The 24,410-nt window shown below is 43.7% G+C and overlaps 1 protein-coding gene across 3 annotated transcripts in view; it reads right to left on the bottom strand.

Moving 5' to 3' along the window:
- LOC143843923 (solute carrier family 22 member 15-like) overlaps positions 1–16,389 on the bottom strand; it is a 34,728-nt gene extending 18,339 nt beyond the window's left edge. For 2 of the 3 annotated variants that reach the window (XM_077350753.1, XM_077350752.1), the window contains exons 1-2: positions 16,159–16,389; positions 12,413–12,559 (exon numbers count right to left, since the gene is read on the bottom strand). In XM_077350753.1, coding sequence (XP_077206868.1) covers positions 12,413–12,559; positions 16,159–16,242 — 231 coding nt within the window. In that variant the 5' untranslated portion in view covers positions 16,243–16,389. Of the gene's footprint in view, positions 1–12,412; positions 12,560–15,746; positions 15,886–16,158 lie in introns of those variants that run through there. The other variant, XM_077350754.1, reaches the window with a different exon arrangement.
- Between the last annotated feature and the right edge of the window lie 8,021 nt (positions 16,390–24,410).

Here is a 24,410-nt window from a genome sequence, read left to right as displayed (position 1 = left end):
CAATAACAAGCTACTGAATTTTGAGGAGCAAACTAGACATGAAACATTAAAGTCTGAGAATGAGCTTGCTGACAACTCAAATAAGTTGAAGAGCAGAGAGTACAGGACAGAAAAAAATATTTCTTTATTCAATAAGTAATTACATTGTGGAATTTGCTGTCAGTGGTTATAACTGGCCATTACCATAGATGGCTTTAAAATGGGATTAGATAGGTTGATGGCTATTAGCTATGGCAAGTAAAGGGAACCTCCATATTCAGAGACAGGAAAACTCTGAAAACCAGTGCTAACATCAGAAGATGACCCAAAGCCTCTATGTCCTGCGTGTTGGTCCTTCATGGCAACTGGTAGGCCACTGTATGAAACTGGATGCTGGATTAAATGAACCAGTGGTCTTATCCAGCATGGCACTTCTTATGCTCTTAATGCTCTCACTGTACTAGCAATGCTGTCCTAAGCAAAATCATAACTTTCTAAGTCAACTGAACATAATATGGATCTGCTTAGTCATATCACCATTAAAATAAATTAGATCTAAAAGTGCTTATCAAGTTAAAACATTCCACCTATAACTGTAGCTATAGCTATATTTTTCATTTCAGCTTTCCTATACCTACCCTAATTGTGTATTGACCCATATTGTACACACACTGCAAAAAACCCAGGTGTGATCAGAAAGCCAGCTATTTTAGAATACCACAAAAAAGGCTACCAAAAGCCTTCTGCTACACCCCCCACATACACACACATCACCATTAGCCTTATAAAGAAGAAAGCACATTTATCTCAGACCATCACAGAAGAGCTCTCTGGTCTGGAATACATTTTGGAGTTTTGCGTAGGTAACAACAGCAGACTGACATTGGTTACTATGGTAACTAGCAAAATGTCAAGCTGAATTCATAATGGCTACACGTTTAAACAGCTGGACCTCATATTTTAATCTAATTCTAGGAAGCTAGAGATTTGCAGCCTCTGATGAAGTCCTTGATATGTGGGTTAATCATCAGTACAAAACCCCCCAAACAAACAATGTTACACACTGGAGTATTAATCCAAGAAGAAAAAAATATGAGCTACATGAACCACACTTGGGGGAAATGTAAGTGTAGACACAGAACATGTAGAATCTTAAGAATATATCAGTCCCTAAAGTTTATTATCTTTTTTGCACTTACATTTCTCACATGTCTGGTCCCTGTTTATTTCCTTTTGAGATCTCCTGCTCTTTACTTTCAGCAAATTCCCAAATGTCTGTTCTATTCACTTTACAGATGGGGGAAATTCAAATATAGTTCTTGAGCAGAAAGCCCCCTTCATTGCTGAAAATGCTCAGAAGAAGGGGTGAGTTTATTACATTTACTATTTATTTATTTATTATACTTCTGTCCCGCTGCTCTCAGCACAGATGGCTTGTGGCGACTCACAAAATATCACATTGATAAAAAACATCCCATAAAACACCCCCCACCTATGACAATCCCATAGAACATTAAGAAGCCGAGCCTTCGGGGAGGGTGGTATATACATCTAAATAAATAAAAATAAAAAAATAAAAATAAAATACTCTGAAAGAGCAATAAAGGAAGTAACCTTCAAAGCTGTGAAGTAAAATACTACAAACTTTGTCAAGGTCTGTGGTTTTGACTATTGAATGATGAGATGAAAGAATTAACCACACAGAGGAAAACTAACTCCTAATAATATTTTTATATATATATATATTTGCAAGAACATTGTACCCTTATGATTTACTGCAAGTTAGCAAAGACATAACAAACTTTTATAAAGATGAATAAGTGATGAATAATGAATTTGTAGCTCTCAATGTAATATACAGATCACGACACTATTTTCTATCATAGATTTTAACCAAATCGCAGAGGAGCAATGTTCCAGATAATCATAAGCACTTCCATACATACAGCTGCAAAAGCAAACAATTTTAATGTACTATAAATCACTAGCAGCTTCTCTTTTTATTATCAGCTGCATTTTCCATAATATAAAATACAGTATCTGACCAAGGGAGCTTTGATTGCATGAAGAACAGCCTTAATCTAGATATCCTAAACTAGCCCAGTCTTGTTAGATCACAGAAGCTAAGTAGGTTCAGCCCTGATCAGTATTTGGCTGGGAGACTTCTAGGGTTGTGACATGGAGACAGGCAATGACAAACCACCTCTCTTGTCTTGAAAAACTCCATGGGACTACCATAAATCTGCTTACTTGATTGCCCCCCCCCCCAGTACTGAGCAGCGGTACACCAGGGTTATGGCTCCCTTCTTGCCGCTTCCCTATTGGATGATATTTATGGGGGTGATAGTGGATTTTTACCACCATGTTTGTTGATCTACGTATTGTTATTTTTATGTCCCTTTATAATTTTAATGGGGTTTTATTGAGGTTTTTAACTGTGGACAATTGTAACCCACCACGAGCCAGTCTTGGGAGTGGCGAGAAATAAAAACTGAAATAATAATGATGATGATAATAATGATAATAATAACAACAACAACGATGATGATGATAATGATAATAATGGAGAGAAGAAGGTTCCCTACTCTGAGCACCTGTCCCGAGGAAGGACCTGTCCCGAGGAAGTCCCAGGGTAGTGTTAGTGATTCTAGGAAGCTATGTAGGGTTAGCCATGGTCAGTCTTTGTACGGGACATCACCAAGGAACACCAATGAAAAGCCACCTCTGAACGTATCTTGCCTAGAAAACCCTGCCAGGGTCACCAGAAGTCGGCTGTGACTTGATGGAAGGGAAATCAAGCAATATATAGTGTTAGCACTAAGTAACGGTGAAGCAGAAATGTAAAAACCCCAGAACTTTCTGAAAACCTCCCAAGAGTACTATGTACCAGACTTATTCTGAACAGGCTTCATGAAAGACACCATCTTTCTTCTTCTGTCAACAAGTTATTCCACGATGTCTTGTTGCTTCAAAACCCGTTTTAGTCTTAAACCTGAAGTGCCAAAGTAAACTTGATAGCAGAAGAGCCACTGCCATATAAAAATAGAAATAGTAGCCATGGGAGACTCTGACTCAACTAAGGCAGAGTCAACTACTGTGAGCAGATTTTTAAAAAGGATAATACTGTGGGGACATTGAGCGTGTGCATGTGTGCATGCCTGTATTTGTCCAGCTTCGCTGGTGCTCATTTCTTGATGCAGAAAGAAAAATTCGAACACACTGTGTGCGTGTGTGAGAGAGAGAGGGACAGAGACAGAGACTTCAGAAGTGGCAAGATCATGCAGAATATGGTTGGGAAGCACAGCTGGGGCACACACCCACCTGGGACCCCTCCCCTTCCAACCACTTCTAGGCCCATCACTGGTCATTTTGGCACGGAGGGGGGAGTCAGACTATGTATGGTCATATCACCCAATTAAATATTTAACAAATTTAAAAATAGTTAATTCCTGCTCATTCAGGAAACCCTTCCAGGACACTCAAGAAAACCCAGGGTTTCACAAGCCCATGGCTGAGAAACCTAAGGTTTTAAAAGCAGACGTGGCTTAATACTGCTTTCCTCTTCAGAATCTTCCTTGGTGGTCTCTCATCCAAGTACCGAACCTGCTTAACTTCCAAGATCTGACAAAATCAGGTTATACTATATCATTCCACATCCCTTAACTCTACAGTACCTTTATGTTTTCTCATCCAAGGAAATAACAGCTAGGTCAGATTACATCAAGGAAGATGGAGGGCGGGGAGGGAAGGTTGCAGGGAAAGGAATCAAAATGGAAATTAGGGCCCTCCACAGTTATTTACATTTTTAAAAACATGAGAGATCCTTTCCCAGATCCCCTAGTGAAACTTGTTTACCCTTCAATCTATTTCTGTAATTTGAATACACTATTACTTTCCTCAGATATACACAATCTTCATTCTCCCTCTGACAGGGTAAGGACATCCTCTGGGACCTCCATAAGCTGTGTGGGATCATTTCGGATGGGATCATCGTTTACATGCCTTGCTCTATCTGCTGTTGTACTCTCCGACCAAATGCTGCTTGCACCACATTGTAGGAATGTATCTTGTAGTGATGAATGTAGATATTGATGACCATGTCACCATATTACAAATTTCTTCCACCAAAGCTGGTGGAAGCTTCCATTAAAGCTGCATTAGTCGCTGCACTTCTCACTAAATGTGTCACACCTACTGGTGGTTGCATCTTCTGACACTTAAAGGCTTTGCCTGTACACTCCTTTAACCCCCTGCTAATTGCTGCAGCAGGCAATTTGCCTGGTCCTTCCTAAACTGTTTTGTTTGCTTCAGGAAAATCTTCAATGCTCTTCTCACACTCAGTATATGCCATGCCTTTTCCTTTTCTGGTTTTGGATTGGGGTAAAAAGTTAGTAATACTATCTCTTGCTTTACATGGAAGGCTGATGATGTATTGAAATGATGGATCCAGTCAGAGTACCTGTGTATTATGCAGGAACTCTTATGTGCTGACATTGCTGCTAATTTCAAGACTCTCTTGGCTGACGTGATGGCCACCAAAACATGTTTTTTATTCTCAGGAACTTCAGTGAGGACTTGCATAACAGTTCAATAGGATGTTTGGTGAATCTTTGTAAAATCACATTCAGGTTCCACATGGGAAACCAATGTATCGCTGGGGGATCTGTCCTCATCATGCCCTTCAGGAACCTGACAATGTGCGGGTGCCTTCATAAGTACTTCCCATTAACTAATGGCAGCACCGATGTTAATGCAGCTACCTGTCTCCTTAAGGTCACCACTTTTAATCTCTGCTCCCCCCCCCCCCGTCTTGGAAAAAGTCTAAGAACTTCTTAACTTTTGACCTCAAGTAGTCTAGTTTCTTTCTTCTACACCAACATACGAAAACTTCCCAGGTATAATTGTAAATTTTATTCATGGATTGTCATCTTGATGCCAACATATTGCTGACAACTTCCTCACTGTATCCTAAGTCCTTCAAGCCTTTCCGCTCAACCTCCAGGCAGTTAAATTTAAACATTCTGGGTCCGGGTGCCAGACTGGACTTTGGTTCAGCAGGTCTGGAGACTCTGGTAGTCGGAGTGGCTGTTGTGTTGCTAGCTGTTTCAGAGAGGAAAACCATGACCTTTTTGGCCAAAAGGGTGCTATTACAATTATTTCTGCTCTCAGATGAATTATTCTTAACAGTCAAGGAAGAAGTGGTAACAGAGGAAACGCCTAGAGTAGTGTTTTTGGCCATTCTATTGTTAAAGAATCCGCCATTTAAGCCTCTGGATGGTAATACCTGGACATGAATCTTTGTGTCTACCTGTTTGCATTAGACGTGAACAGATTTATCTGTGGCTTTCCCATCTTGTTTCTGATCCACTGAAACACCTCCTTTAACTGCCAGTCTGTTTCTGATATCATTGTCTGACTCAGCCAATCTGTTGTCACGTTTTTCTTTCCTTTTACATGCTCTTCTCTTATTGATTTGAGATTCTTCTCCGCCCACTTCTCTACTCTCCAGGCTTCTTTGTGCAGATTCGCTGGCTGGATCCCCCTTGATTGTTTATATAGGCCTTCACTACCATATTGATGATTCTTAGTAACATGTTTTTCTGTCAAGTTAACTGACCAAAGTGGGTCAGAGCCAGAGAAACTGCTCTCATCTCCAAGATGTTTATCGGAATTTTGCATTCTAGCTGGGACCATATGTCTTGAGTGCTTCTCTATTGATGCTCCCCAGCCCATCAGACTTGCATCTGTAAATATTTGCATTATTTCCAGCATCTCGAACGATTTCCCTAGAGTCAGATTTACCTTCTTCATTCACCAGTGTAAGCTCATTTTTACCATTGCTGGAACTTTTATGTTTCTTACCTGCTTGTTCGTGATCTTTCCCTGCAAAAGTCTGAGAAATTTCTCTAAGGTTCTGGAATGCAACTTGCTCCACCTCACTGTGTCCAGGGTAGAAATCATCAATCCCATCAAGACTTGCCAGTTCCATTAGTAGTGACATCTTGCTGCGTATCACTGTCGCTGCAGCCTTCGTGATTTTTCCTACCTTTTCCTGTGTCATGAACAACTTTGCTTTTTGCGTGTCTATTAATACACCCAAGATGTTCCATTTTGTGTGCCAGTTCTAATGAACTCTTTGTGACATTTATCACAAACCCAAACTTCTGGAATATCTTCATCATTACTTCTGTGTAGTTCCATGATCTGTCTATAGACTTATACAGACTTTGTAACCCGCCACAAACCATTTGGGAGTGGTGGGTAAGAAACTAAATGAATGAATGAATGGAGGGTGCTCTTATTAACAAATCATACAAATAGGCATACAGATGTATCCCCAGTCCTCTCGGTACTGCTTCCGGAAAAAGTTTTTAGAACATCCTTGGGGATATTGAGAGTCCGAATGGAAAAACCTTGTATTGAAAATGCTCTTCTTGCACACAGACCCTCAGGTACTTCGTGTGGTTTTCTAATAGTGGGACGTGGAGATTGACCTTTTTTAAATCCAGGGATGTTAGAAGGTCTTCTCTTTGGATGGTCTCTCTTATGAATTTTAGCATTTCCATTCTGAACCTTCTTGTTTTTATTAGTCTGTTTAAATACTTCAGATCTAACATTGCCCTCCAATCTCTGTTTGGTTTTGGTACTAGGAATAATATTGAATATACTCCTTGTTTTCTTTCTGGCTGTGGCACTTTTTCTATGGCCTGAATTTGTATTGTATTGCTGGCTTCTTTTCTTTTGACTTTGGTTGTGGAGATTTTATAAACTTGTCTGATGGGAGGCACCAAAATTCTACTGCATAACCTCTGTGGGCTATTTCCTGTGACCACTGGTCTACCTCTGTGCTCATACAACAATCTTTGAATAGTGCTAGCCTGCCTTCTACCGGCGCTATCATGTAGTCATTGTTTAGACGGTTTCTCATCTCCATCTTGTTTGTCTCTTCTGCTGAATCTGGAATTGGGCTTCCTATTGTTGAAACATCCTTGAAAGGATTACTTGTTTTACTGCCAATAAGACCTCTTGCTCTCTTGGCAACATCTTGGTAGGGTGTTCTGAGATCTAAAGGTGGACGTTGAACCAGCTTGGAACCTCCCGTCAGACCTTCTCAAGGTTCTAGGCATTACTTTCTTTTCATCTCTTTTTTCAACTAACACCCATTCCAATGCTTCCCCAAATAATTTCTCACCATGGCATCACAATCGATTTGGCCTTTGGATCTGCTTGCCATGCTCTCAGCAAAATTGTTCTTCATGCTGCTGAACTCATTGCCAAAAGATAGAAGTGTCTAGAGATGTGTCAGCTAAGAATAACACTGCCTTTAGCACCTTGCACACCTTCTAAGACCCTTCTTGTCCACAGGAATTAACTACCCTGTGCATCCATACTATGCATGCCCTTGCCTCAATAGAGCTAATGGATGTTGCTTTTGTTGCCATGGCAACTGCTTGAAAGGTTTTTCTTAATGCATAATCTGCCTTTCTAAGTGTTCTTTAACAGACCCCTTACCTTCTTCTGATAACAGAAAGGTTGTCTGTAATGCAATGATAGGATCAATAATGTGTTTGAAATTGTATTTAGGCATGGAGTGTGATTTCTTTGCTGTTTGAGGAAATTGTCTGTTTACCATTGGTTTTACCTATTCAGCTCTTTATAACCTTTCAAAATGCTGAGGCAAAGGAAGCAGTTTTGGGACTAAGGTGGGGAAAATTCTGTATTAATATCAGTAATTTTTAATTTTAGCTTTGGATTAACCTCTTCTTTCACTGCAGATTGTTTAATATCGAAAGCTGCCATACACCTCCCCAATAAGTACTAGTGGTCTTCTGGGCTGAGAAAACTGCTTTTGTTGAAGCATATCTGGTTGTACTGGTATCTGTAGAGGCTCCTGAACCGACATGTGGATCAGGGTTGAGAAACACGGATGTCGAGGCCATCTCGGAGCTATTAGTATCACCTCCGCCTTGAGCCTTTACTCTTGCGAGCAGGCGCGTCATCACCGGGAAGGGTGGAAATGCGTATAGTAGGCCTGCTGGCCACTGAGCCAACAGTGCGTCCGTTATCTCTGCTGATGGGTGAAAGTACTGGGAGAAGAATCTGGGCAGTTGAATGTTGTCTGCTGTTGCAAACAGGTCCAGTTTTGGCTGACCTAAGATTGATGTTATCCAGGCGAAGATTTCTGGCTTCAGGCACCATTCCGCTGATGACACTGTCGTTCTGCTGAGCCAGTCAGCCCGAATGTTTTCTTTTCCCTTTATGTATTCTGCTCTTATTGATAACAGGTTGGATTTCGCCCAACATGGGTTTTCATGGCTTCTCTGTGAAGGTTTGATGATCTGGACCCGTCTTGATTGTTTAGGTAAGCGTTTGTTGCAATGTTGTCCGTTCTCACTAACACATGGGAGTTTTTAAATTTTAGTTGGAAGTACTGCAGAGCCCTAAACACTGCCTTCATTTCCAGGACATTTATTGGAAGAGTCGACTCCACTACAAACCATATTCCCTGGGCTGAATGGCCGTCCACAGTCGCTCCCCAACCCCTCAGGCTGGCATCTGTGAACAGTTGTTTTGCCAACCTGAGGCCGAATAGCTTTTGACAGATTGTACTTCTTGGTCCACCAGGACAAGCTGGTTTTGACTGCATGTGGTACTTTTACTTTCTTGTCTAGTTTTATCGTTATCTCGTGCTGGAAGGGACGTAACAAGCTCTGCAGCTGCCGAGAATGTAGTCTTCCCCATTCCACAGTGCACAGGTTTGATACCAAGATGCCTATCATACTTGCTAGTGTCATTAGTGACAAGGTTCTCCCCTTTATTATCTGATCTGCCAACTCCCTGGTTTTCTGTATTTTCTTCTCTGTCATGAATAACCTGGAGGCCACCGTGTCTATCAGGACTCCCAGATGTTGAAGGTACTGTGAAGGGTTAGTGAGTTCTTCTGAAGATTCACTATGAACCCAAAGTCTTGAAGAACTTGCAACGTGATTGTGGTGTGGCTGATGGCTTGTTGTAGGGATTGTGCTCTCAGTAACAGATTGTCTAAATACGGATGCAGGTGAATTCCCTGCTTCCGTAGAAAGGCTACTGGGACAATTAGCAGCTTTGAGAATACTCTGGGTGCTGCTGAGAGTCCAAACGGTAACGTCCTGTATTGATAATAGTGTTGACCCACACAGAATCTGAGAAATTTCTTGATACCTTCTCGAATCGGCACGTGCTGGTGCACTTCCATCAGGTCCAAGGATGTAAGGTACTCTCCTCTCTGTATCACCTCCGAAATAGAATTGAGAGTTCCATTCTGAAGTGGCGAAGTTTGATGAAGCAATTCAGGAATTTTAGGTCTAACACTGCTTCGCCAGTCCCCATTGGATTTGGGGACTGTGAAGAAGATTAAGTACGTTGGACTTAATGTGGTGTTTTGCCGCTTGGTGGCCTGGCTCCTCATCAGCTGGTTTGGGGATGGCCTTCGGCACACCCTCCAGCTTCTTCGGCTCCTGCTCCGTGGGTTCCATTGGTGCCTCTAGCTCTCCTTCTGACTAAAGGTCATCTGCCATGGTTTTTTGGAGCGGAGCTTGTAGAATTAAGTTTAGCTGGGAAGTTTTGCCTTTACCGGCTTTCTCCCGGAGCAGAAATAACGAACAAAGGGGGGGGGGGTTGGCGAGGAGGAGAAGCGAACTCACAAACTTGGACTATGAAGGAGGTAACAACGAACAAACAATGAGACAACAGGAATAAGGTAAAAGGTAGAAATAGGATATATATAACTGCGCAGATCTTCCAGCTCCCTGCTCTCCCTCCAAGGCAGAAACCTAACTGAAAGGACTGGCTGAGTGCCACCTAGGGACTGGAAGAACTTTAAAGTTCCTGCCTCCCTTGATCCGACGGTGGAATCTCACCAGCAAGATGTCCTCACCCCAAGAGGAGTAGGTCTGTGTCCCCTTTGGAGGATCCCTACCCATCTGTGTGGATACTGTCTCTGGAGGGGATATCATACCCATCTGTGTGGATACTGTCTCTGGAGGGGATATCATACACTCGTTCTTGGACTGCTTTTGTTCTTCAGGATCTCTCCTGGTGTTCTCCTGGCTGTCTCGACTGCAGCCTGGTGATGGATATCTCCTATGTGGCCTCCCCCCCCATATCCTTATGAGGTCTAGAACTCCTTTTTTCCTTTAACTCTACTCTAGCCATTTTCATAATCTTTTTCAATAAATCATCAGAAATTTCTTTTTACCCAGAGATGCTTACTGTGCCTTAGTCCTCTGTACCGATTTTGGCCAGGTTGCTTTGTTGCTCCATGGTTCCCATGGTTTCAAAATGCCCACCATCTTATTTGGTGCACTTTCTAACAGCCTCTTGGTCTAAGGAAGCCCTGGGCTGCTCCAGATCAGTGTGATGGGAGAAATTAAAATGGCTGAGGGTTCGGATTTTGAAATGGCACCTCCAATGGTACAGTTGACGTGGGTTTTTTTTGTGCACTGTTGTTAGGCTCTGAAGTTCAGTCCATGTGCTTTTTGGTCAGGATGGCCCTAAAGGGCACAACCAGTGACAAGGCCTGCTCTCAGCAGCCTGTTCCTTGGTTAGGACAGAATGAGACGGTGCAGCCACCAACATTATCTGCTCCATGCAGACTGATCCTCAGTCTGGGCAGCCATGAAAGCATGCCCCCCAGCAATAACATAATATTGTTCTCACAAAGAAAACTGCCATGGTTGTGCTTCTCCATAGCCATCCCAGGAGGCTGAATAGCATTATTATTAGTTGGGGGAAAGAAAATGGCTGCCATGGGAAAGGAGATCTTCGCTCTCTTTTTCAAGCCTAAAACTAGTACAGAGCAAGGCATGCACGGCAGCTCTGTGCAAACGCACATGCACGGAGCTGCCGCGCATGCGCGTTTGTGCCCGCCAGTGCACCTGCACATGCCGGCAGCCGCGTCTCCCTCTTCCCCCCACAGTAAGAAGCTCGCCGGGCTGTGAGTGAATCGGCCGTCAAAGCTGGGGAGGAGAGGGTGGCGCGGCCAATGGCGGCCCACTACCGGGCCGCAGCCCGGGGGGTTGACGGCCCCCAATGTAGAAGATATAAGTGAGAAGGGATAGTGAAACTAAGGAGTAGATAAACAGAGGACACTGAGCCTACTGATATAGCTGCTCTCCCTCTCGAGGCAGGAAAAGAACTGAAGGATGGGTGACACCCACCAAGGACACAGGAAAAGGAGGAATTTTTAGTCCTGTCTCCCTGATAGAGTGGTGGGAATCACCAAATCAAGATGTTCTCCTGTCCTGGGGAAGAAGCATTAATTTGCCAGACTGAAAAACACAGGAAATGCCATGACTGCTCGTCAATGTTCAATAACAAATCCATTTAGAATTTGCTCAATGAAACAGAAGTCAAATTGTACCTAGCTCCTGTTCCCCGTCCCCTCTCCATACTGCTGTGTTATCTGAATGCTTCAACCTAAGAAGAAAACACTATGTTGACTACAGAAATGTCTGTGCATCTGCTGGATATACTGAATAATCCAAGCAAACTGAGATGCTCCACTCTGAAAAAGGGTGACAAATGTTTTCATTGGATTGGCATATGTTTTGCAGTTCTTTAAAGTATATGGAATTTGCTAGCAAATAAATCATTTGACTCATTACTCTTATCTCTAGTCTAAAGAGATTCATGAAAGTTTAAATATCACTTGGTGTAATGGTTAGGAGCATGGACTTCTAATCAGGCGAGCCAGGTTTGATTCCATGCTCCCCCACATGCAGCCAGTTGTGTGACTGTGAGCTCGCCACAGCACTGATAAAGCTGTTCTGACCAAGTAGTAACATCAGGGTGCTCTCTTCCTCACCTACCTCACATGTTGCCTGTTGTGAAGGAGACGAAAGGGAAGGTGATTGTAAGCTGCTTTGAGACTCCTTCTGGTAGCGAAAATTGGCATATAAAAACCAACTCTTCTTGTTTCAAAATATCTAGATTACAGTTTGTACTTCTTAATAATAAAGCAGCATATTTAAATTGCTCTGTTTTCATATCTAACGTGACTGCTTCTATTAGTATTTAATATCCCCTTTTCTGTTTTCTCTGTGATCTTTGGGCAATCAGGAGAGAGCAATCAGGAGACAGAACACTCTGTCCACCACATCTACTTTCAGATACCCTTCTAATATGTGGAAGAAGCTGAAAGAATCTCCACATACATAACTTTACATGTATAGGATTCTGTATATGTGATCAGCAAACCAGTATGTAGAAGCCTGGCATAGGGACAAATGCAATCTTGCTCCTCTCCCCTCCACTGTGTTGAAAGAATTCATGAAAGGACTCTGGTGGGCATTTCTCCCAAGATTTCCAGGGGTAGTGGCGTATATCACAGCTGCAGGATGAGAAGAAACATAAAATGTGGGGAAATGTTTAAATAATAACCTCGTGCACTTACCTCTGTTGCTATGGATGTGAAGTTATTAGAAAATCTGACATGCTTTGCAAGACCTTCCGTACTTGTTGGAATCTCTTCCTGATCAATGTGATATTCTGGCACAGCTCCCACTATTAAAATAAGCATAGACTGAAAGGCCACAAACACCTTAAAAGTAAAACAAAAAGTTTAAGGAGATCAGATATTATATATACTATTATTATTGTTATATAAGCAAGACTCAGAAAAAAATCACAACATTCTGTCACACTTTAGTATGACCAAGAAACATAATACAGGATAGGCAGGGATGATGATGATAATTATGTCATCCATTCAGTCGTGTCTGACTCTCGGCGATTCTATAGGAAAGTCTTTGCCTTGCGCCTCTGTCTCTGACTGATTCTTTTAGGCAGGGATAGGCAGAAGGAAACTTGAGTTACACCAAGTTATACCAACTTGGTTACCCTGAGGTCACTCCTATATTTTCTTCCATATACTGTTTCTATTCACTCCTATGGCGCAAAGTAAAGCACTGTACTCTGGGACTCTGTTTCTATCATGATAAAACCCATCTTTCAATCACTGACAGATTCTGAAAGACAGTAACACTAGAAGACACTGCAATGTGTCACCGTGAACAGCATAAATGAGCTACAATCCCCAGGGATACACACACAAAAACACAATGTCATATGTTTTATTCATTTGCAAACATTAAACAGGCATCCTTATCACACACAAACACACACCCCAACAGAGACACTTGTTCTATTAAAATGCAGTGGCAGTGGAACATAAACAGATTAAGGCTGGGATTGTAAACACATTATAAGGGAGCAAGCCACACTGAAGCTAGTGAAACTCGCTTCTGATAAACACAGTATTTAGGAAATATTTAGTAATTCAAAAACTGTGGGCTAAACAGAAATGCCTATTCCAAACAGTCCCATATGATCATTTATTTCCTATATATTAAACTATTGTTGAATCAAAGTTTACCATTTGAGGAATCATCTAACTTTGCCTGATGTTATGGCAGCTGAATAAAGTTTATAAGAAACCTTTCAAATAAAGATTCCAGTTAGGGAAACAATGGAAGGCAACGTTCCCTAGCCACAGCTAGAGATGTGAAGGCTGTGGGGAGGGCAGGAAAATCATCCCTGTATTTCAGGCTTTCTCAACCAGGGTATCATGACGTTTGTTAAACATTTATTGTGTGATATGACCATATATGGTCATGTCAACCTTCCCCCGCCCCCTTTCCAAAGTGGCCAATGATGGGCCTGGAGGGGATGAGAATGGAAGAGGCCCCAGGTGGGTGTGTACACAGCTATGCTTCCCAACCATATTTCGCATGATTGTGCCACTTTCAAAGCCTGAAGAATGTTTCTGGGGTTTCTCAACAGTAAAAAAGTTGAGGGCTACCTTAGTGTCTTTGCCCAGTGGAAGAATTGGAAATTTGGGGGAACAATAAATATTTTGTATATTAAACAAATGATAATTCCTATATATACTGTAGACACATACATGAAAACTGTAAACATATGGCTGATAATAAGGACAAAGGGCTTGCCAGCCACGGCCTGCTGAAGCCTCTGGAGACACAAGGCCTTTACCTACCCTGGAAAGGGCAGCTTCAGCAGGATGCCCACCCACCCACCCTTCCCAGGGAAGGTAAAAGAAAAAGATTTGAAGGAGTTAGTCATGCAAAGTTGCTGCTGCTTCTTTTTAAAAATACAAACTGCACCACATTTTAGACATGGGGGCAACTACATCATCTTGAACTTTCCAAGCCTGTAAAAATCATACTTTGCTTCAGAAAACACATTCCAATTTTACACATTAGTAAAAAAATTAAAGGTTACACATAAAGTCCAAGGCTCCTACTAAACTACTAGATTGTTCTTGGTTACAATCATAAAGGCACCATGGTGTCAAAACTATAGTCTTCTAGGCAGCAGCTAATTTTGCCACAGGCTGTTTTGAGATGGGAATCCACATCTTTTCCCAAAACAATCTGCTGCAAACTCCAGGGACTACAAATGTCATGCCCTCTCTTTTGTTCCCAGATTATTAACTGAGGTGGCCAGATAGGGTATCAGAGTTGACCAATGAACTTCCAGCGGACAGGCTGATGTCCGGGGGTTAGAGTAGGAGAATACAAACAATCAGCTTCTCAAATGAGAATTATGCTCAAGTCTTCTTGCTTCTTAAATTGGGTTAAAATATAGGGAACTGTGCCTGCTTCTGTAACATTTCATGGTTGCTGCTGATCCATTCACTCACTTTATTACAATGTATCTGAGTCTACTTATCACTTCAATGCCATTTAAGACAATGATCATGTGTGGAAAAAAGCAAATGACTGCTTTTCAGGGCATGATAATAAATAACATCCTGTTAAGCCTCTGTTAAAGGGGCAGGACACTTTTCTTCAGGCCTGCCCAAGAAATGATTGTAGCAGTCATGATAAAGGTTAAAGCAGGCAGCTAAACTGTTTGGTGTCTGAATGGAAGACCTCCTAGGAACCCTATAAAACCCACCTTGAGTTCAGTGAAAGAAGAAAAGATGGGATTCAAAGTAACCCCCCCATAGATATTATGTTTGATTTTAAAACTGTTTTTCACCATACGAACTTAACAGCAGGCCACATTTTAAATATATATTTACATTTTTTTTCTCTCCCCCATGGCACCTCTTGCCATTTCCAGCATGACTTTCCTAAAAGTATGAGTCAGGATTGCAGTTGCTTGGATGGTACCCGCTTCCTTCTCCCCAGGCGTAAGACCTCTGACGTCTCCGAAGTTATGAAGGGAGAGACCAGATGCTGCTCTGCTTCAACTGTAATTCACATGGACAGTTGAGAGTAGCAGCTGGTTGGCTGGGGCAGGCTTGCTTCCTTCCAGCTGTTTGAATACCCGAGACAACAAGCAGGGAGGCAATATGGGTCCACAGTTCATTCTGTGTCACGGCTCCCTTGCCTAGCAGGCAAAATCCCCCAGGTGAAGCCCCTTGAAGCTGTGTAAGGGGGGGGGGGGACTTATTCTTACCTGAATACATTCAGGTCTGAAGTAGCACAATAAAAGCAGAGTCCAGTAGCACCTTTAAGACCAACGAAGTCTGAATAAATCTTTGTTGGTCTTAAAGGGTGCTACTGGACTTTGATTTACCAGTATACAGTTCACTTTCCATAATGGGCTAGTTCAGCCACCAGCCAGCGGCCTTCTTCCTTCTGAACTTTCCAAGCAAAGCATGACTCTCCCTTCCTCATTTTATCCTTCCCAAACAGCCCTCTGTGGTAGGTTCTGCTGAGAGTGGGCAGGACAAGGGCTGAGATTCCCTCAATACCTACGTGGCATGCTAATCCTCCCCACCACGCTGGTTTTCCTCGGGCAAAGGGCATCAGGGGTGCTCTCCGTTGAACATTTCACCTTCGCAACAACAACCCTGTGAGGTGGGCAAGGCTGACAGTTCGTCATCTCCCGGCCACCGCGCCCAACCGTCACTAGCTTGGCGCCCTGGCTGTTGCCTAGGCAACCCCCACTCACCCCTTTCTTGGCCGAGGCGCGAGCAGCCTGGCGGCCCAGCTGTTGCCCTGGCAACACCCACCCCTCCCCTTCCTCTCCGTCTCCCCTCGGCGACGCGCGAGTTTCGCCTAGCAACCGGCGCGAGAAGCGAATAGGAAGCTGGGGGGGGGGGGGTGTCCGGGCGGCCCCCGGCGCCGAGGGGAAGGGGAGGGGCTGGGTGGTCCTCCGGACGCCCACCTGCAGCAGCACCAGGAAAGCGGTGAGGCGCCTCTGCCTGGGGCCGAACTCCCCCACCAAGCCGAAAGCCTCGTCCAGCTCCATGGCTTCGCTGGGCCTCCCCGCAGCATCCCCGCCGGTCCGCCGGCTGCCAGGCCTCCGACCGTTGAGCTCACTCGCTCGGCCGCGCTGCCGCCGTTGTCGTCGTCGTCATCATCATCATCACAATGCTGAGGTGGCGGTGGAGACCGGGCGGGGGAGGGGAGAGGCGGCGGCAGAGGAGGCAGGCCGACGCGCCCCCTGGCGGTTGCTGGAGGAACTCTCGCAAGGCGCTGGGGGTTCTCGAGGAAGCCAGCCGGAGCGCGCAAAGTCTTCTGGGACGGAAGAGCTGCGTGGGGGGATTGGTTGGTTGAGCCGCTCAATCCTGCAAAGGTTACTGTTGTGTTTAGGTTAGACAGGGGTGGCCACACCGTGACTGTCCAGATGTCCGTGGACTACAAGCCCCATGAGCCCCATGTTAGAGCCAGGGGTGACTGTAGTCCATGGGCATCTGGAGAGCTATAGTTTGCCCACCCCTGAGCTAGAGGAAAACCTGTAGGAAAGGGATTCCACACCTTGCGCCTTTATATTTTCCTTCTTTCCTATGCAGGCTTCTTAACTTTTGCATAAGCCATGCTGTAAAAATTATTAGTTGACATGCTATCTTTTTTTTTTAAATGAGGCGCTTGAAAAGGATGTTTTGTATGTATCTTTTCTTCCCGATGGTGATGGCTGACAAGGGAGTACTATGCCTGGCTGACTACACTGGAGAATGAAGGTTTCATAGATGCTGGCTGATAGATAGGAATTTTGTCTTCCATGTTTGCACCTGGCTGGCTCAGAAGGAAAACATGTGGGGTCTGAGTAATATTACTATTACTATTATTAAAGCTCAGAACACACAAGACAGATCTTGGTGATGTGTTTACAATCTATTGTAGACTTCCAAAAAAAATCAAGGGGTCTGAATTGCTAGTGAATTGCTGAGAGTTAAAAACAGCCAGGAAAGAAGTTTGGAAGCAGCTGAGTCTTTTTACTGTGGTTGTAACACACGTCTGAGTAAAAGATGGGGCATGATTGACTGATGAAGTGCGCAAGCTATAACGCTGTGCACGCTTCTGCCGCTGCCCTACTCAGATGTCAATCTCAGTTCATTGGGTGCCACTGGGCAGTTTAGTAATCGCAGCCTTCAGATTTGGCAGGATGTGTCTGTCAATATGCTAATAAAAAGCAATGAAAAGAGTTTGCCTCAACTAACCCTTTGCATGTTTTTGTAGAACTTCATCATAAACTTGCACGAGAGCTAGTTTCCTGTAGTAGCAGAACTTGGAGGCACCCAATTAAATTGCTGGGAAGTAGTTTCCTGTGTGCATGTATGCCACTAACCCATTTACTCAGAAGTAAGTTCTATCAATTTGAGTGGAAGTTATTCGGATAACTGCTTAGAATTGCAGTGGGAGTCACTGGATTCAGGTGAGTAGCTGTTTTGCTCTGAAGCAATAGATCAAAGTCAGGCTCCAGTGGCAACAAAGACCAACAAAGTTTCATTCTGGGTATAAACCTCTCGGTGTATGCACACTCATTTGGAGTACTGCATGCAGTTCTGGTTGCCCTATCTCAAATATATTGCAGAGCTGGAAAAAAACAATGTGCAGCAGCTAAGCTGATTAGGGTGATAACAGTCAGGCGGGAAAAAGATGCCTATGGGGTGACATTAATAAAGGATAATACAGTTATGCATAGGGTAAAGAAAGTGGATAGAAGGTGTTGCCCCTGCCTCCTGTAGTACCAGAACTTGGAGGCACCCAATTAAATTGCTGGGAAGTAGGTTCAGAACAAACAAAAGGAGATACTTTACTCAGGATGAAAAGAAACTGCGGAATTCACTGTCAGGGAACATAGTGATACCCACAGGCAAGGATAGTTTTAAAGGACAGGTGGATAGAGGAGAGGTCTATCATTGGGTGACTGAAGGGAACCTCCATATCCAGAGGCAGGAAGTCACTGAATACCATTGCTGGGAGGCATCAGCAAGAAAGGGCATCAACCAGGGAGTGGCGGGAAATATATCGCAAAATAAATAAATAAATAACCTCTATGCCTGTTTGTTTGGCCCTCCAAGGCAACTGGCTGGCTGTTGCATGAATCAGGATTATGGACTAGATGGACCACTGGACTGATCCAGCAGACTCTTCTTGGGTGCTCATTAGGAAGTGGTTGCAGCCCATGTGGGGGGAAACTGCCTCTTCTCCTTCTACCCACATCCCAATCTCTGCTTTTGTCACTGGGATTCTCCTCCCCTGCTTTGCCCCTAAACTAGAGAAGACACTGTACGAGCAGCATAGCACCCAGCATAGCTGAAAGCAAAAACCAGGGGTGGAGGAGGGATGATGGCTGCTGATTTCAAGGAATATTTATATACCCACAAACTTTTTTCCAAAGGCAGCTGGTGGTTCTAGTGAGTATTTCAAAGAATTGTGATGCATGCAGAGGTCAGTGCAAAAAAGGCGTACAAGCATAATCTCCAAGAAAAGGCCAGTTTCTGTTTTGCATCCTTTTCAACTTCCCTTGCAGTGAATGTGAAGTATAATTTATACACTTCCATGCTTTGGGGCTTAAATCTAACCCAAATTAATGGAAGGGACTTTGGCTCAGTTACAGAGAACAAAGTTTTGCATTGAAGGTTTCAGACTTAATCCTCACCACCTTGAGGTGAAAGGACCCCTGATACCTGGGAACTGTGCCTAAGACCTGAGAGAGCTGCTATCAGAACAGACTGTACTGAACTAGATAGACCCAGTGGTCAGTATAAGGCAGCTTCACTGAAAGTTATGTGTCTTCAGTATAGTCTCTTAAAATCTATTTATTTGAGTAGAATTCATGTTTTTGACAGCAGAGGGAGTGTTTCCTAGATTTGGAAACAGGCTTGGTATTTAGATGTTTTCAATTTCTGATTTGTCTTCTATCATACTTCAGGTATATCAACCACATTCTAATTTCCAAATTAAGTGGTTCATATGCAGACTGCCAAATAAAAGCAGTTTGCTCATGTGCAGGGGAGGGGAAGGTAATGTCAAACCAATTTCTCAAGGCCTCTCCACCCAAACCCTTCTGGATCTTGGGATAGAACAGGCAAAATATTTAGTCAAGCAGACAGTGATGGATACTGAAAGTCAGTCTGACATTTTGTGATCTCCAGGTTTTAGTTCTCCTGCAAATCCTTAACACTTTTTCCTCCTCTTAATATTTGTGAAACCGCCCCTTGGGAGGAGACTATCCTGGCTATCAAAAACCTATCAGAAAGAGGCTGCAAAAAAGATGTAGGCTCCTGATTGGCCACCCAGACTAAGGGTGTCTGAGTTGAAAAAACCCTATCAGAAAGAGGCTGCAGGCTCCTGATTGGCTGCCCAGACTAAGGCCCGCCTACAGAGGCCTGCGGAGCCTGCTGGCTACCATTTGGCTGCTAGACTTCTCCAAGCACAGGTAGGCCTCAGGAGCCTCAGCGCTGTGCCTGCCTGTAGGCCTCAGGAGTGATTGGGCCCTCACCTGGACAGGCCATGCAACCCAGGAGTTCTAACCAGTCTGCTCCTGACCACTGCAGGGAGAGGAGATCAGCAGGGCTGCCAAGGGGGATGAGAACAGAGGCTTGGACAGGCTGTGCCAGCCCTTTTTGCCCCAAGACTGTCCTAACTGTCATGTCCAACTGTAACTTGGCCTCAGAACCCTGACAGAGCTGGCAGGAGGCTGCAGAGTGCTCCCCCTCCCCCTCCCTTCAGGCCTGCTACAAAGGAGCCTTTAACAGCCTCTGATTGAAGGGAAGGAGGTATTTCCAAGAGCAATGCTGGGGTGTCTGAGGGCATGGGTGTGGGCATTTCTATGCTGGGGGGGGGAGCTATCCCCTTCTGCCAAACAACTGGCTGACAGGGAGGCCACAGAAAAGCCCCTTCTCATTTAAAATACTGCTCTGGCTGGGGGTTAGACACAACCAAGCCATGTATATTTCTTCTTCACAACTCTCTGCAGATTTGAGGCCTATTGCATAGCGTTATTCTGCAGACAAAAGTGGTTATTTTGTCTCCTGTTTCATATGTACAACAACACTGTGCAGCAGGCCTCAAGTCTTTCAATTCAACAACAACCTGTGTGGGAGGCCTTAAATGTTTCTTCGCCACAACCCTGTCCAAAGTAGCCCTTTCTGCCTGGGAGCTGATCTTTATACTCTGCAGATGAGCTGTGATTCCAGGAGCTCTTCCAGGAGGTTGGCTACCCCTGGGTTGGAAATATTCCTCGATATTTGGAGGTGGGACTTCAAAATCACACAATGCCTCAGAGTCCAGCCTTCAAAGGAGCCATTTTTGCCTGCAGAGCTGATCATTATACTCTAGATACTATGGTAGAGCCTTGCAGGCTGCAGTTGGCAGTGAGTGGTGCAGGTGTGTCCCTCCTGGGCAATGGGCTATGGCCTTACCATCAACTGTTTGTATTTTGGGACACAGACAAACCAGCATCAGTCTTGTGAGTTGAAAGTGCAGGAAGATCTAAATAAAGAATATTTACAGCCTGAAACTGTACATAGTGAACAAGTAAATGGCTGGAGAGATATGTGAACTGAAGTGACTTTTTTCAACCTTGGTCTGGCAAATAGAAAAGCAGTATAAAAAACCTTACTAAGGTCAAGACTGCTGTGCATAGAGAGACTTCCTCTTAGGGTTGCCAGCTTCCATGTGAGGCTCTCTACCCCACCTCCCTCACAGAGAGTCTGCTATGGGGAGAGGAAGGGAAGACAATTGGAAACTGCTTTGAGACACCTGAGGCCTGATGGATCATTGCAGTCCATTCCCAGTTCTCTCAGATCCCTCACAGCCCCACATCCCTCACAGGTTGTCTATTGTGGGGAGACAAAGGGAAAAGTTGTTTGTAAACCACTTTGAGATTCCTTTGGGTAGTAAATAACAGGGTACAAAAATCCAGTTCTTCTTCTAAGGAGCAACCATGAAAGAATCATGTAGGCACATAACATTTTATCAACAGTGAAAAAATGGAGACAGAGGGCAGGGGGATATTTTGGTGTCTGGGGCCTAATTCACACAAGAAGGGAAATGATGCAGAACTGGGAGGAATTGATTGCCATGTAATCTCCCCCTAAGAAGAGTCTCCAGTCTGATTTTCCCTTCACATATCTGAAGACATGGCTCTGGAAAGCTCATCTGTAACCACTGTGCCACAATTCCCAAAGGTCAGTCTGCTCCCATACTCAACGAACATTCCAAACCACAGATTCTTGACACCCATATCTCCACACCCATGCCCTCATTTGCCACTACGCCACCACAACCTCCCACATAACACACACATTCAACCCCATGCCCTTACAGACTGGATAAATCCTCCTCCCACCACCAAGCTCTAGCGCCCATTGTATTCCTGGATACATCGGGTTTTGCCCCTAGTACTAGATATATTGCTGTTCCCGCAGCCTATTTATACTTCCTCAAATCTAATAACTAGAAGGTCATTTGCCTTAGCTAGAATTTCCAAACTGCACTCTGCAGTTTGGAGGAGAGATTTAGGAAAATTCCTTATTTGCAAAGGCTTTGTTTTTGTTCATAGGATGAAGTTGAGGAGCATATATTTTTCAACTGTCTCTTTTACAGGAAGATTTGTGTGGAAATTTTCAGCCCATTAGATAGGTTCCCTGGTTGATTGAAAAGAGTTAGGTTTGAATACCTTCTGCCTGACAGGAACCATCAGATGACATGTCAACTGGCCAGATTTTGTACCAGGTCTGCAAGCTTTGATAATTTATGTCAACTGGCCGGATTTTGTACCAGGTCTGCAAGCTTTGATAATTTATATGGCAGCTGAGGTCAGATAAATTTTAAATTCATATACATATATGTGTGTGTTTTAATACTAAATTGTAATATCGCTGAAGCAATTTTGTGTTACTGTTCCTTTTATAATTAGATTTTTTTGTAGTGAAGCCATGAAGGATGGGCATAATAACTGTGAGTTTCTTTCTTCTTCCTTTTCCTAATTCTCTCTCCTCTAGTTGGATTGTAGTGTTAGTTAATGAGTTAAGTTACTGGTGATAGTTGTTTAAACTTCAAAGGGCTATGAGGAGGAGGGTAGGGAAACAGGAAAAGGAAAAAGATTTGTTCCTGACTCCCTAGCAACAGCAGCGAGAACTACCCCAAGCAGATATCCTTCTGGACTCCAAGGGGAAAGACCCTCCACAGTGAGTACACAATGGTTGTTCTCCTTACTTTACCCTCACATCAGCCCTATAAAGGTAGGTTAGACTGATTGACAGTGACTGGTGCACAGTTGTTCAATGAGCTTAATGGCTGGAGTAGAGATTTGAATCCAGTTCATCTTTGTGGTGAACATTAATTTATAGGATCACCATAAGTCTGACAGCAGTTAACATACACCCCCACACTCCCTGGTTTTAGTCTGTCACAACTATACCACACTAGAACATTAGGATTAGCAGCCTCAAGGTGGTGTCTGGAGTTCTCTGGAAATGACAACTAGACTACAGAGATTGGTTCTACTTAAGGGAAAGGTAGCTTTGAAGGGTGGCCTGTAGAGAATTCCTAGAGGGATGGGTGATGAAGGAGTACCATTTCTCCTATGATATATTGTAGAGACTGAACTGATTGATAGTCACTTGTAAATTGGAGATTTAGAGATGTGACTGCTGTTGGTGTTGCCCTTCAAAGAGTCTTCAAATTGGATTTTTCTCCTTAACACTGAGAAAAATAACATGATTCCTTGGGATTTTTTAGGCAAAATGAAGTCATTTCCTGTGAGGTTATTTCCTCCCATCAAAATTCAGACTTCCCACTCAAGTTCCAGTTCATTTATTGACTTCCCACTCATTATTTTGGTAGGAGGAAATTACCTCACAGGAAGGTGAGAGGTTGGAAGAGCTGAACTTTGACCTGGTTGTAACATAACATCCCACTGTACTCTTTCTGCTCCCCAGGAACCACCCCCAAACATTTTCCAAGCTGGAATTGGCAGCCCCGTATCACACAGAAGCACATTTCACTGGCTTTGAAATTAATAGCATTTCAGTGTGACCTACTTGGCTACTAAGTGTGCTTAGCATGGTGAGCTGAAGCAACTTCATAAACAGCTGCTTTTGTATTAAATCCTGCAGTGTGTGTGCTGCCTCTCTTTTGCACATGTAGAGCCTGAGGAACATGAATCAGAAGCTTCCTAAGGTCATCCGCTGAGCCACAGATAAACCCTTGCAATAGGATTAGGACGGGAGCATGTTCACTCATCAGACTTTGATCTCCTACCCAGCCCAAGGGGCCAGTGGAAGAGATTCTGAGAAAAAACAGAAGGGTCCCTCCTCCAAAGGATCCCCATCACACACAGGGTAGATAGCATGGGAAAAGAGCAAGAGGAAAATTGCTTACTCCACCTTCACCATCCGTGACTTTCACTTGGTCCTCTTCATTTATCCCGGCTTACAACATCCCAGTTTTGCTTCTCGTTTAATGTTACAATTATAAATCTTCCATGAAGGAATAGTCTTTGTAATTTGTAAAAATACTTCATGTATGCTGGCTTTAAAATGTGCAGTGCATTTAAAGGTTAAAAAAGCTGTGGTTTAAAAATCTGAGGCATTGCTACCTTTTCATAATCTTAAAAACTCAGGAGTATTGTGGCCACTTGATGTAGTAGTTAAAAGCAGCAGCCTCTAATTTGGAGAACTGGGTTTGATTCCTGACTCCTCCTCCAAAGGCAGCCAGCTGGATGACCTTGAGCCAATCACAGTTCTTTCAGAGCTCTGTCAGCCTCCCCTACCTCACAGGGCGTCAGCTGCAGGGAGAGGAAGGGTGGGCAATTGTAAGCAGTATTAAAGAGCAGGGTACAAAAAACAGCTTCTAAAAGCTTTTAACAATTTTTATTCCAGTCTAAGCTTTCAGGGGCTAGAGCAAACTTCATCAGATTCTGTGTTGTGGGTTCTTACTGGGCAGTCATATTTGAACTATTTCTCAGCAGAGCTGGTATACCAACTGTTTTTTATTTAAGTATGTACATTTTTTTAAGTAACATTTTTTTAAATTCTCAAATGTTAAACCTGTGTTCAGGAACTGATAGACTTATCAAGATCAAAATGGAAAATAAGGGGCTCTCTCGGAAGTTACATAGCTTCAGTACTGGAATGTGCTTTGAAGATTATTGTTTGATCCCTTCCCAATAATCCTCAGTGG

The sequence above is a fragment of the Paroedura picta genome, chromosome 8 (genome assembly GCF_049243985.1).
Source record: "Paroedura picta isolate Pp20150507F chromosome 8, Ppicta_v3.0, whole genome shotgun sequence".
Taxonomy (NCBI): Eukaryota; Metazoa; Chordata; class Lepidosauria; order Squamata; family Gekkonidae; genus Paroedura; species Paroedura picta.
Note: the sequence above shows the minus strand (reverse complement) of the source record. Positions and strands in the feature narration are given on the sequence as shown.